The sequence below is a fragment of the Prionailurus bengalensis genome, chromosome B4 (assembly GCF_016509475.1).
Source record: "Prionailurus bengalensis isolate Pbe53 chromosome B4, Fcat_Pben_1.1_paternal_pri, whole genome shotgun sequence".
In the NCBI taxonomy this organism is placed as follows: Eukaryota; Metazoa; Chordata; class Mammalia; order Carnivora; family Felidae; genus Prionailurus; species Prionailurus bengalensis.
Window position 1 is genome coordinate 84,875,383 of NC_057358.1, and position 13,376 is coordinate 84,888,758.

The 13,376-nt window shown below is 40.6% G+C and overlaps 1 protein-coding gene across 3 annotated transcripts in view; it reads right to left on the bottom strand.

Annotated features, from left to right (window-relative positions):
• LRIG3 (leucine rich repeats and immunoglobulin like domains 3) overlaps positions 1-13,376 on the bottom strand; it is a 52,747-nt gene that overhangs the window by 23,647 nt on the left and 15,724 nt on the right. Inside the window, exon 1 of one of the 3 annotated variants that reach the window (XM_043564695.1) lies at positions 6,446-7,397. The exons of the other annotated variants lie outside the window; for them this stretch is intronic. Within the exon in view, the coding sequence (XP_043420630.1) occupies positions 6,446-6,486 (41 nt within the window). The 5' untranslated portion in view covers positions 6,487-7,397. Of the gene's footprint in view, positions 1-6,445; positions 7,398-13,376 lie in introns of those variants that run through there. 3 annotated transcript variants of the gene reach the window in all.

Consider the following 13,376-nt stretch of genomic DNA (forward strand, 5'->3'; position numbering starts at 1 on the left):
GGGCAGAACTCTGTGAATGTCACATGCTGACGTTTTTATACATAGTCTATGGTTAAGCCTCATTTAATGAGAAAACTTAGGAAATACAGCTCATATGTGTATCTTTCTACCAATAACGTATTTCTATAGTGCTTTCAGTTTATTCAGCTCTTTTGCATTATTATAACTCACAGGGCTCTCACCATCTCAGAAGGTCCCTGAGTTAGGAGCACCTCATATGTATTTTCACAAGATCCTACACTGTGTTCTGACATTGCACTTTTACACTGCTGATCTTCTCTGCCAAACTGTAGCGAAAGTAGGGATAGGTCTCTACCCCTGTCTTGGATTGTATATGAAATCTAATAATGTTGAGAACGTCTCACATGTCAAGCCGAGGCTAAGCATTTTTCATATGTCGTGCCATTTAATCCTAATAGCAATTCTCTAGTGTAGATATTATAGATAACTGCAAAATTAAGAAACTAGAGCTTTTAACCTAACAAAGCCATACTGGTCCCAAAGCAAGGCTTATTTCATAAAACACAGTGTCAGATTTATTTTGGCAATTCAATTCTTACATGGAGATGCACATCCAGAAAGGGCCACTACTTCCCACTCTTGCAGACATGTTTTTAAACTTCTGGTTTCAAACTAATGTGGGAATCAACACCGGCTCACAGAGCCATCACCATGCCAACAATAAAGATGCCCTGGAAACAGGGTCTCCCCAGTCTTGCTTGTACCCCAGGAAGATAACCCAGGGGTTTGCACGTATTTGCCATACACCAGAGCTTCTAGAAGACCGACACTCTGAATAGGCCTTAATGTCGGGTGCTGATTTCCCTGCCAGAAAGGACAATAAGGGGAGAAAACAGGTTGGATGCTTTCTATTTAAACGACAAACTAGGGGCGCCTGGGTGGCTCAGTTGGCTGGGAGTCCGACTTCGGCTCAGGTCATGATCTCACAGTTAGTGAGTTCGAGCCTGCACTGGGCTCTGTGCTGACAGCTCGGAGCCTGGAGCCAGCTTGGGATTCTGTGTCTCCCTCTCTCTCTGCCCCTCCCCCACTCATGTTCTGTCTGTCTCTCTCTCTCTCTCAAGAATAAACAGTAAGAAAATTTAAAAATAAATAAAAATAAAAATAAACAAACTAACAAAACTTGTCAAAATACTGTTAAAACCCTCCATATGTTACTTTTAAGGACTGCAGGGATTCATGTCTTGATCCAAGTCATCTGGGAATCTATGTTTTGAAATAATCCTATACAAGGTAACAGGCATAGGTGATGTGTATCTTAAGAACTGAATTTGTCTGAGATAATAGTAAGGTTAAAAAAAAATAAAGGATTAACAGTCCTATTTACAAGTAACAAATATCAAGCCCCTTAGACTCCCATAAAGTCTTACAGACTTTGTTTAGAGTCAAGTCAGCCATGACCTCTGATTTTGACCATTTCCCACATCTGGATTTGCCAGTGTTTAAACTCCTTGATCTAGTTGTGAGGTATAGGGTAATGCAACAGAGACAATTAGTCAATTTCTAGGTCCCGGAGATGGATTTAGTCCAAGAGAAAAGCCACAGGGCCTTAGGGTCAGGGTGTGTGGGTTAAACAAAACCACACTTTAGGGGACAAAAATGTTCTCTTAAACACATAACCCAAATGTTTGCATTACCAGGATGTCCTCCCACAAACAGTAGAGTAACCCTGAAATGCCCCTCTGTCTCCACCCCCCTCCCTGTCCCTGGTCGCTACCTCCCATCAAACTCTGCATCTGGTTTTGGCCCCCAGGCTGTCTGACGCTGGTACAGCTACACTTAACGTTTAACAACACAAAGAAAACGCTCAGCTATAGATTTTTGCAATAAACGGAACAACCTGGTTTTTTGTGGGAAGGAGAGGGAGGCCTACAGGTGTCTATCACGTTGGTCAAATAAGGCTACAGGTTAGATAACAGGCCATACAATTTTTGGTTTATATGTTCGTTTGTTTATTAAGTAATTATGAACAAGGTATTAAAACTGCCAATTACTTGAGTGACGAATAAAATTTTCCTTGCAGTTAAAGTATGCTCCAGCCAAAGCCAGCAATTTCCTGAACTGCACACTTCCTAAATTGCAGTGTGAAAGTGCTCAGTTACAGACGGAGTGTGCACAGTGCCCTCTTTGTCAGCCCTGCTTCCTCGCACAAAAATCCCTTACAACTGCCAGGATAATAGTCCCTGTATCACAGAATTTTAACTCTGTTCTAATGGAACTGAATTAAATCCAAATACCAGTTTCGTATTAGCTCTCAGACTAACTGACAAATAACCACCTGATATGTACCAGTTTAAACAAAACAAACTTGCTTTATATCACGCAAGAGTTTTTAAAAAAGGAGACAGCTCCATTAAAAACTAGATTGAAAAACCTTTCTAATCACCTAAAACCCTCAAAATAAACATAATTCTAATAGAGTTGGTCACAAATAGCCGCTCTAAAAGACAAAGATTCAATTCAACTCCAGCTTTAATTTTTCTCCAAATATGGATAAATGCCAAAATTGATGAACACACTGAAAGCACTGCAGTTAATATTTTTGGCAGGATATGTGCAATGCTTTAACGAAAACAAAACAGTGTGAATGCCTTTTTCCACGACTTGATGTGGAAATGCCATCTCTGCATTGTTCAAAATAGACAACATGTATGTCGTGTAAGTACTAGAAGGCATTTTAACCTTGTGCAAATCCACCTAAAAAAGACCGTGAACATTTTGGTCATCTGTGTCTGTTGACAGTACAAGGTGTTCCATGGTCAAATCACTGCTGAGGTCAAGTATAATTAGTCCCTTGTGGACACACACAGATCTGGGGGCTTGGGCTGTCGGAACGCAGATGGTTCCCTGAGGCTTCCAAGAAGCCACAGGAAAAACAGGAGTCCCAGGTATAGCCTTGGCTTCTCAGGACCAACCATGCTGGTTTCACTTTGTTGCTAATTTCCCACTTCCGGCCCACTTTACCCAATACCTTTAGAATGCTGAGGCAAATAAAGCTTACCATTTGCTTATGGGATATTTGCTCTGTGAGTGCTGAAGATCTAACAAGGAACAAGATGGATATGGTCCCTGACCTCACGGAGCTTACGTTCTGGTGGGGCAAAGACGCAGGCAGATGAAACCAGTCACCAGAGTGATAACTGCTGTGATAAGACTGCAGTGGGAGAAGAACGACCAGCTTTTTACTTTTTAGGAGTAAAAGGTGGGGGGGGGGGCAATGGTCAGCAGAACTTCCCAGAGCAAGGAGACGGGGCTAACACTCCAAGCAGAACCAAGTATGAGTAAGGTAGGGCTTCCCTTGGAAGAAATCAAAGAAAGAAAGCCTTGATGGCTGGAGTAGGGAGTTCCTGGGTCAAGACTGGGGTGAGATGAATCCAAGAGTGAGGTAGCTGGGAGAAGAGGAGTGCAGGCCAAGTGGGACCCTGTAAACCACTGTAGGCACTGGACCTTTGTCTCAATCAGCTGGGGGAGGAGGGCAGAGGACTTCGAACGTGGGGTAGCAGTATCAGGTGTGCATTCTAGAAAGGCTGCTCTGGCAGTGGTGGGTAGAAACACTGGTGAGGGCAGGTAAGACCAGGTGCAGGAGCACCAGCGGGTGCAGAGGACCAATGACGGTGTGTCGAGATAACAATGACCTCTGCCTAGCGATCAACTTTGGGGGTGAAGCACCATTCTTCATCTGGTTCCCCAGGACACAGGCTGTGCTTTTCTCCTCCCCTGACATACAGGCTCAGGTTTCCAGTTCTGCAGCCTCTGGACACTGGAACCCAATTCAGCACCACTCGCCACTACCACTCGTGTGTTGTGCCACTGACATGGAAGGCCTTGTAAAGCATGGGACACAGACTAGGATTGCGTCTCGCTCAGGTCTGAGATGCTACTGAGCAGAACAGCCCTGTACTGGCATTTTAATGTCTGTAACCGCTCGGAAAATGGACAAATGTGTTATTCCCATCTATAAAAATGTCCCAATTTGTTCCAATACTCTCAACACCTGCACTGAATGTAAACCCAGACTAAATTATTAACAGTAAAATATAACTTTCGAGGCTAGTGACAGGATCACTTGGTATGATGATTTACCTTCTGACTCACTACTATCTCCACAAAGTGTAAGAGTCTCAAAAGAATTTCATGGACTCTTAAGTGGATATAAATGGTATCTGTTTATTTCCAGAGTCTGAGAGTGGAATATTCTTTGTGAGGAGCCAGAGTATCAGTTTTTTTTTCACACTGGAATTCCTGAACTAATTAAACTGTAGCGTCTTGATGAATAAGAAATATCTGTCAATAGTTTCAACTGTCTCCTACATACTGCACAAGGTAACAGGCAGCTTAAAGTTTCTCAACTGTGATGTGTAAAGACGTGCAATCTTGGCTATTCAGAGAATGTTATATGCATGTGGCATTTACCTTTTATTTTTTATTTTTTTTTTAATTTTTTTTTCAACGTTTATTTATTTTTTGGACAGAGAGAGAGCATGAACGGGGGAGGGGCAGAGAGAGAGGGAGACACAGAATCGGAAACAAGCTCCAGGCTCTGAGCCATCAGCCCAGAGCCCGACGCGGGGCTCGAACTCATGGACTGCAAGATCGTGACCTGGCTGAAGTCGGACGCTTAACCGACTGCGCCACCCAGGGGCCCCTGTGGCATTTACCTTTTAGAGAAGGTGTGAGCAGTAAAGTTCACTCTGAACCATATATGTTGCAATGCCCCCTTTTCTTAGAATGCATTACTCTAACCACATCACTTATGTCCAATTCAGTGACAGCAGCTAACAAATTGCCGGATCTGTGGTCTTTCTATACAACCACAGGACAAGCGTATTAACTGTATTGATGGGGACCAATACAGTGGGGGTCGGCCTGGCCCCAAGGAAATAATGATTTCTATATATAATTTGCAAACAATCAGTTTAGCACCCATTTATGAAAGAATTACAAGTTGTTAAAGAAAACGTTACATTTTGCAAATACATTAAAGGTCACTTACATTTCCAATGATGACCTTCTCTCCCCAAGAAAATGCTTCCTTGAAAACTACCTTGGCTGAAATAACTAACACCCCATAATATTAGGCTTCTTTTAACAGAGAGACTTGGCAAGCAGAGAGCCTCTCCCAAGCAGATAAAAATAAACTGTCTCTGCTCATCTTTTTTTCTAAAAAGATAATTAAGAAGTTTCATTAAAAGAACACATGTTCAGACTGGTCCGCTGGTACTGTGGCATCAAAGAATACAGCCAATTGAAGAAACTTTTGCAAGGAGAAAGATTCTTGATTAAGAACTAATGATACTAAGCAGCAAATGAACTACTGTAAGGAGCAAAGAGTTCTTTCAGCTAAAAGCCAGGTCAACATAAAATATAATTGTCTTTTGGATCAAAACATGAATGAAGATGGCCATATTTTAATATAGAGGTTCTACAATAATCAGGGCCTTCTTCATGTGCCAGTATAATACATGTTATTTGCCAATATAAATACATGTATTTATAATACATGTTAAAGATGAAAAAAAGAAATAGGGGTCAAAAACCCATTTTCACTACATATGAAACCACCTGTTTTGATCCCCAAGTGTGAATTCAACTTAAGAATCTTTTTTAAGTTTATTTGTTTTGAGAGAGACAGAGACAGTGTGAGTGGGGGAGGGGCAGAGAGTGGGGGGCGGGGGGGGAGAGAGAATCCCAAGCAGGCTCCACACTGCAAGAACAGAGCCCGATGCAGGGCTCGAACTCAAAAACCGTGAGACCATGACCTGACCTGAAACCAAGAGACAGACGCTTAACCAACTGAGTGACCTGGGTGACCGATGTGTGAATTCCATTTAGTCCTTTATGTAAACAGAGATTTCAGGGTGAACCCGCTAATGTTAAATGTCAAAGATACTTACTGAACAATTATCTGAATCTCAAACAATTTAATTATGTACAAAAAAATTTAATTTCTAAAATTTAACAATTTTCTCTACCTCTCTTGTGAGGCAGAGGCTTTCCATAAGAGAGTTTCATATGCCAGACCACTGTTAGAGTTCGGCTGTGAGTATGAGTTTCCCCTTACCTTGGGACTTACTTGTGAGTAGAGAGGGTAACTCATCTTTGGTTCCCCAGAACTTAGGATTAAATGAATGGGTTTGAGACCAAGAGTGACCAGTGCTTCACCTAGAAATTCTAGATCAAGCTTCAGATTGGCTGGTAAGGATTTATCTCAACTATGGTTCAAGACGCATATGTACATCAGAAAATACTATGACCATTACAGCTACCAGCCAAAAAAAGTAAAACTGCCATTCCATATGCTAACCAACCTGTTAAAAGTAGGATCTCCTTGACACAGTAATTGAAATCACAGTTCCCTAGCAAGACTTTGATTCTCTTCCTGGCTCTGTTTTGATTTACTACACTTTGTGGACCTTGATTTTCTCACCTGTTAATCAACAGGACATTGAATGGACCGATTTCATCCATGTCTAAGAGGCTGTGATTCTGGATTTGGATGATGAACTCTGCAGAAGATCAGATTTGCCACGAAGTCTTCACAGAACCATTATTAGAAAATGAAGCCTGGCTCTGGAGGGATTTCACCTCCTTCCTCTGCGGGGGAATCTCACTGCCTGGCTGCCCAGTCTTCATCCTCGGTTTACTTGTTCATTTTCCTGGGGCATATCCTCCACCAGCTTTACAAGAAACCATGCACAGAGGTGCTTTCCTCAGCCCCCATTTTGGAGATGACTTAACAGGATTGAGAGTTTAGGTGTACACAGAATTTAGAAGTCATTCTCCCTTGGGATTTTGAAGACATTGTTTTACTCTATATCCACAGCACTCATGCAAGTACTCAGAGGAGCTGGAGGCCATTCTGATTCTCTATCCCAGGGTTTCTCAAACTTTGGCAGGCATCAGAACTGGGGGGTGGGGGTGGGGGCATGGCTTCTCCTCCAGCAGGTCTAGGTGGGACCTGAGAATCTGCATTTCTACCAAGTTCCCAGGTGATGCTGATGCTGCTGGCAGCACACTAGAAGAGCCACTGTCAACCCTTATAGGTGACCTGTTCTGTGTTTTCTCCCCTCCTCTCAGAGCTTCTTTACTCCTGGCATATGGAAACTGCACAGTAATGTCTCTAGCATAGGTCTTTTTTCAATTGCTGGCGCTCAGTAGGGCCTTTCAACCTAGAAATGTGTGTTTCTCAGTTCTGGGAAATGTTTTGTATCTCTGATAATTTCATCCCTTCTATGTCCACAGATGTCTCTGTGGAATTCTGATTAGACAGGTTTTAGATTTTGGTCTGATATCCCTATTTTCTCATTTTTTCCTCTCCCATTTTCCATCCTTTGTCTTTTGGTTCTTCCTTTTGAGAGAGTTTTCAGCTTTCTTCCAATACTTCTATTGCCTTTTTAAAGTGTCTGTTATCTTTTTAATTTCTAAGACTTCTTCCTTATTGTCCCAATATTCTTTATTGTCATGTACGAATTATTTACCATTCTTTACTTATTTTGTGGATGTAACACCTCTTTTCTTTCCACACATATTAGGTTGTTTTGAGATTCCCTTTTCCTTCCACTGTCTCTGGCTCTCTTTTTCCATTTATTTCAGTCAAACACTGATTTTATTAGAAACTTCTACAAAAGTCTGGCAACCACTGGGCTATCCATTTATATTTAACACAAAACAAAAGTCTGGCAACCACTGGGCTATCCATTTATATTTAACAAAAAACACTCAAAAGCTTACTGAGGGTGGGGCACCCGAGTGGCTCAATTGGTTAAGCGAAGGACTCTTGATTTCAGTTCAGGTCATGATCTCATGATTTGTGAGATTGAGCCCCACACTGGGCTACGTGCTGACAGTGTGCACAGCCTGCTTCTGATTTTCTTTCTCCTTCCCTCTCTCTCTCTGCTTGCTCTCCCTCAAAACAAACAAAAAACCAAACCAAAACAACAAAAACAACTTACTGAGGGCTGTGTGTGGAACAGACTTGTTGCCTGGTGAGTCCCAGCCACAGGTGGCAGGCAGAGTGGCGACCTATTTCATGATGGGATCTCTTACATGTCTTACTGCTCTGATCCTCCAACCTCCAGTCTGGTAAGTCTAAGCATGATTGCTAGCCTCTGGAAGGGCTAACAGGTACATAAGCTGAGGTGAGGCAGTGTCCTCCTCAGTGTTCAGATTAGATTTAATTGCCCTGATGCTGCCCTGAATCCCCACTCCTTCTCTGCCCAGTAGGTCTTGCCTCCTAAATTCTAGAGACTCATTGTTTCAACTCTCCAGAGGGTAACTTCCAGTCTTCTGTCCATGTCAATCACCGGGCTTTGAGTTTGGAGGAGGAAGCTGGAGGTCTCACTCCTTCTTATAAAAGAGTTTTAGCCTTTCCCCCATTTTCAGTCCTCCTCTGCACCCGAACCCTTATAGTCCTTGAATTTCTGAACTCAGAATGGTTCTGCAGAAAAGAAGTCTGCTGCTTTTGGACTCCACTCCATTTTCTCTAAGTCAGTTACAATTTGTCCATTTGCGTGCAAAATTTTTATGACATCTCTCATGTGGATGGTCTCCTTTCCTGTTTTATCTTTGTTCCTATCTGTGTGCATTTTCTTTTTAGACCTTTACTTCCCTTTTAAGGGAGTTTTAAGGTGCAGGGTGAAATGAATTCAGTTAGTCCACCATGCTTGATAGGAAGTCTTCAACAGAACTCTAATGAAGAAAAATGGATTTTCTCTAAAAACCCCAAAATAAATCACAAAACCTTCCCTCAAAAAAGCTACTGTAATTTTTTGCTGGAAAAAAATCATCCAACTTAGATTTGTATATTTTAATGAAAAGTTAGCCTATATAAAGGATTTTCATTTAAGATGATGCTACAAAGCAGAAAACACATTATTTTGAACCTCAAATTAAACAGTTCTCATATAGAAAATTAATTCCGTACAAAAACATCAAGCTAAATTAATGTTATTTTACTGATATGGTTCACAGACGAATGGACTAAGAACATCTCAGACACCAAATATCTTGATTTAACCAAGTATTTAAACTGTCCTTGTGGGGCACGGCACCTGATTGGCTCGGTCGGCAGAGCATGTGACTCTTGATCTTGGGGTCATGAGTTTGAGCCCCATGTTCAGTCTAGAGTTTACTTAAATAATTTAAAAATAAACAAACTGGCCTTGTGAATAAGACACAGAAAATGTGGTGATGATGATCATACAGGCAATTGAGATCACATCCCTTAACTTTTGTTCACAGACTGACATGAACCTTTAAAGGAAGCTGCTAGATACAAAATCAATGTACCTAAATCTGGTGGATTTCTATACACTAATAATGAAGGAGCAGAAAGAGAAATTCAGAGAACAATCCCATTTACAAATGCACCAAAAATAATAAAATAGTTAGGAATAACTTAACCAAAGAGGTGAAAGAGCTATATTCTGAAAACAACAGAACACTGATGAAAGCAACTGGAGACAACTCAAAGAAATGTAAAAACATTCCATGCTCATGGACTGGAAAAACAAATATTGTTAAAATATCTATACTACTGAAAGCAATCCATAGGTTTAATACAAACCCTAACAAAACACCAACAGCATGTTTCATAGAACTAGAACAAACAATCCTAAAATTTGTATGGAACCCCAAACTGCCAAAGCAATCTTAAAAAAGAAAAACAAAACTGGGGGATCACAAGCCCAGAATTCAAAATATACTACAAAGCTGTAGTAATAAAAACAATATAGTACTGGCTGCAAAAAAACACACAAAGATCAAAGAAAAGAAAGCCCAGAAATAAAATCCCAATTATATGGTCAACTGATCTTTAACAAGTATATGCAATGGGGAAAAGACAGTCTCTTCAACAAATGGTGTTGGGAAAACTGGACAGCTACATGCAAAACAAGGAAACTGGACCACATTCTTACACCATACAAAAAATAAGTTCAAAATGTAATTAAGACCTAAATGTGACGTCTCAAACCATAGAAATTCTAGAAGAGAGCACAGGAAGTTATTTCTCTGACACTGCCTGTAACAACACCTTCTAGATATGCCTTCTGAGGCATGGGAAGCAATAGCAAAAATAAACTTATTGGATCTACATCAAAGTAAAAACCTTCTACACAGGGAAGGAAACAATCAACAAAACTAAAAGACAACCTACCAAATGGGAGAAGATATTTGCGAATGACATATCTTATAAAGGGTTAGTATCTAAAATACATTAACAACTTCTACAGTTCAACGCCTAAAACCTAAATAATCCAATTGAAAATGGGCAGAAGGCATGAACAGATATTTCTTGAAGGAGACATCCAGATGGCCAGCACACATGAAAAGATGCCCAACATCACTCATTATCAGGGAAATGCAAATCAAAACCACAAGGGAGATATCACCTCACACCTGGCTAAAAGCAAAAACATGAGAAACGAAAAGTGTTGGCGAGGATGTGGAGAAAAAGAAACCCTCTTATACTGTTGGTGGGAATGCAAACCGGTGCAGTTACTCTGGAAAACTGTATGGAAGTTCTTAAAAAGTTAAAAATAGAACTACCCTACAATCCAATAATTAATTGTGCTACTGAACGGTTTACCCAAAGAATATGAAAACACCCCTATGTTTATTGCAGTAGTATTTACAATAGCCAAATTAAGGAAGCAGTTCAGGGTCCATTGATAGATGAATGGATAAAAAGAGCTGACACACATATACACACAATGAAATATTACCCCGCTATAAATAAGAATGAAATATTGCCATTTGCAATGAATGACATGGATGGAGCCAGAGAGTGTAATGCTAAGCAATATAAGCCAATCAGAGAAAGAAAGATACCTCATGATTTCACTCATATGTAGTATTTAAGAAGTAAAACAAATAGGGGAAAAAAGAGAGACAAACCAAGGACTCTTTAGAGTACAAATTGATGGTCACCAGAGGGGAGATGGGTGGGGGGTTGGGTGAAATAGGTCACGGGAATTATGAGTACAGTTAACTTGATGAGAACTGCAGAATACATGGAACTGCTGAATCACTGTATTATACACCTGAAGCTAATATAACACTGTACTTAACTACAATGGAATCAAAATTAACAACGAAACAGGGAAGCTGCCAGTGGCTGCAATTGGGTCTGTGGCCCTTGTGCTCTCAACATTCGTATGAGCATGGACAGAGGTAGGAATGATCAAATGTGAATGTCCTAGAATTAAACGTATACGTCATCTATTAGATGAATCATGATGCCACAACTCTCAATGTACTAAAATGATGGTCTAGAAGCAATTAGAGAAATTAAGTTGGGGTAAGTGTTTTGAATTTTTAATTAATCATTTTTAAAAGGCCTATGTGAAATTCTCATGAAAATGACAATAGACCTGGGAGCTTGGATGACCACAACTCAATATGAGCCAAAAATACAACACTGTCCTTAAAAAGTCAACACAATTTTAAGCTTCATTAATGTCCAGTAATCTGGTCAATGGGCATGATCCCACCGTATTTTGTGGTGGACTTACCTCAAATATCTTGTCTGGGCACATTTTACACTGTCACAGTTAATGACGTATGAATAGGGCAACTTTAAGAATCTAGACCTGTACTGTCCTGGACAACAGCCACCGGCCATGTGTAGCTATTTAATTTTAAATTAAATAAAATTAAAAATGAAACTTTTCAGTATACTAGCCACATTTCAAGTGTTCAATATGCATGTGTCTAGTAGCTATCACAGGCGACAGCACAGATACAGAGCATTTCCATCAATGCAGAAAGGGCCACTGAATACCACTGGTCTAGACTCCATGTCATATAGGAAAGGATAATTGGAATTTGAGCCAGTAAAAGAGAAGGCTTTAAGAAAACCTCATGTTTTATGACCTGTAGGTATTATTATGCAGAAAACAGAACAAAGTTGTTTTTCCCAATACAGAGAACTAAGGCTATAGGTAAAGGCAGGGGAAGAGCTCAGCTTAACAGATAAAACATCCTAGTAACTACGACTATTCACAGTGGAATGGCTTGTCACCAAGAAGTGAGGCTTTGTCCCTGGAAGTGCTCAAAGGGAGGCTGGATAACCTCCTTTTCCAGAGATCTCTCCATAGAGAGAAATGTGTCTTCCCATTCTAAGTTACTAGGATTGCACGCAGATAGTCAAAACCAAGAAAAAATGGGTTGTGACCAGTTATACAATCTACCGAACTGTTTTTAATTCCCCTCATCCTATAGTGGACACTTAAATGGGGATGATGGTGAGGAACTGAAAGCAAAAAAGACAGGAGGAGGAGAAAAAAAGAAGGATTTATACAATTGACTACTTTCCTGATTCTGCAAACATCTATTCATCTTTAAAGAGTACTGCCTCTATTCCTAGGCCAGTACCTTGTTCAGGATTACATGGCAATTAGTGACTAACTTCAAAAAGCATCTTGTTTTTTTTTCTAAAAAAAAAATGTTCGTTTTGATTCTATTCCAATGTTTGTTTTGGAATAAAAACATTTAAAATTGCTCATGCACAGTAAAACTGACCGTCCAAGAATATACACCATGTTTATCCTGTGTTGTAGGGTACCTGCAGCATGAACGTTACCTCGATATTTCATTTTGCCTTCAATCTCTTTCTAGAGACTGGTCTATCTACTGGCTAAAGCTTCAGAGGGAGGAAGGGAGACTCTCAGGCAGGTGATTTTACATTTATAATTGCCTCTCCTTTCATGTTTCGAATTTAGTACTTATGCAACTTTCAGCCAAGAGAAGAAGCAGTGGTACAGGTTAGAGGCCTGTTTCACTGTTTTGGTCTCTCTATCCAACTAGAGCCTTGAGCCTCTCATCTGTGGAAGATGGCAGCGATACTGAAATGAGGATGAGAAGGAGGAAAAGCAACTAGGCCAGGAGAGAGACATGTTCACTCTTGCCACCCCATCATGAAAAGCAACTGGCTGTGACTTTATTGTCTTGTCTGTCTTGGCAGCACAAGCCTCATTCAGCACAGAAACGTCTCTGGCAGAAGTCGCACTTGATACTTCAAAGCAGCAATCGAAATGGCTAGCATGAAGTTGAGGGGAGATGAGAAAATGCTGCAGGTTCAGGTAAACATCGGTAATACACGAGTTTTGGGGGCAAGCTATGCTGGAAGGACAAGTTCAAGGGAGCGGGGAGTCATTTCTATGGGGTCCGAGTACCACCACTCAAGAAAGATGTCCACTGGGTCACTACATCAAATCTGAGACTGTTGTTACCTTGGAAAAAGCAAGTGTTAATAGTGAAAACAGTTCTAAGTGTATATGGAGAGGCGTGAACGAAAGGTTAACTGAACAGTGTCTTCTATAATTAACTGTATACGATATTAATTAGGGCTATCCATT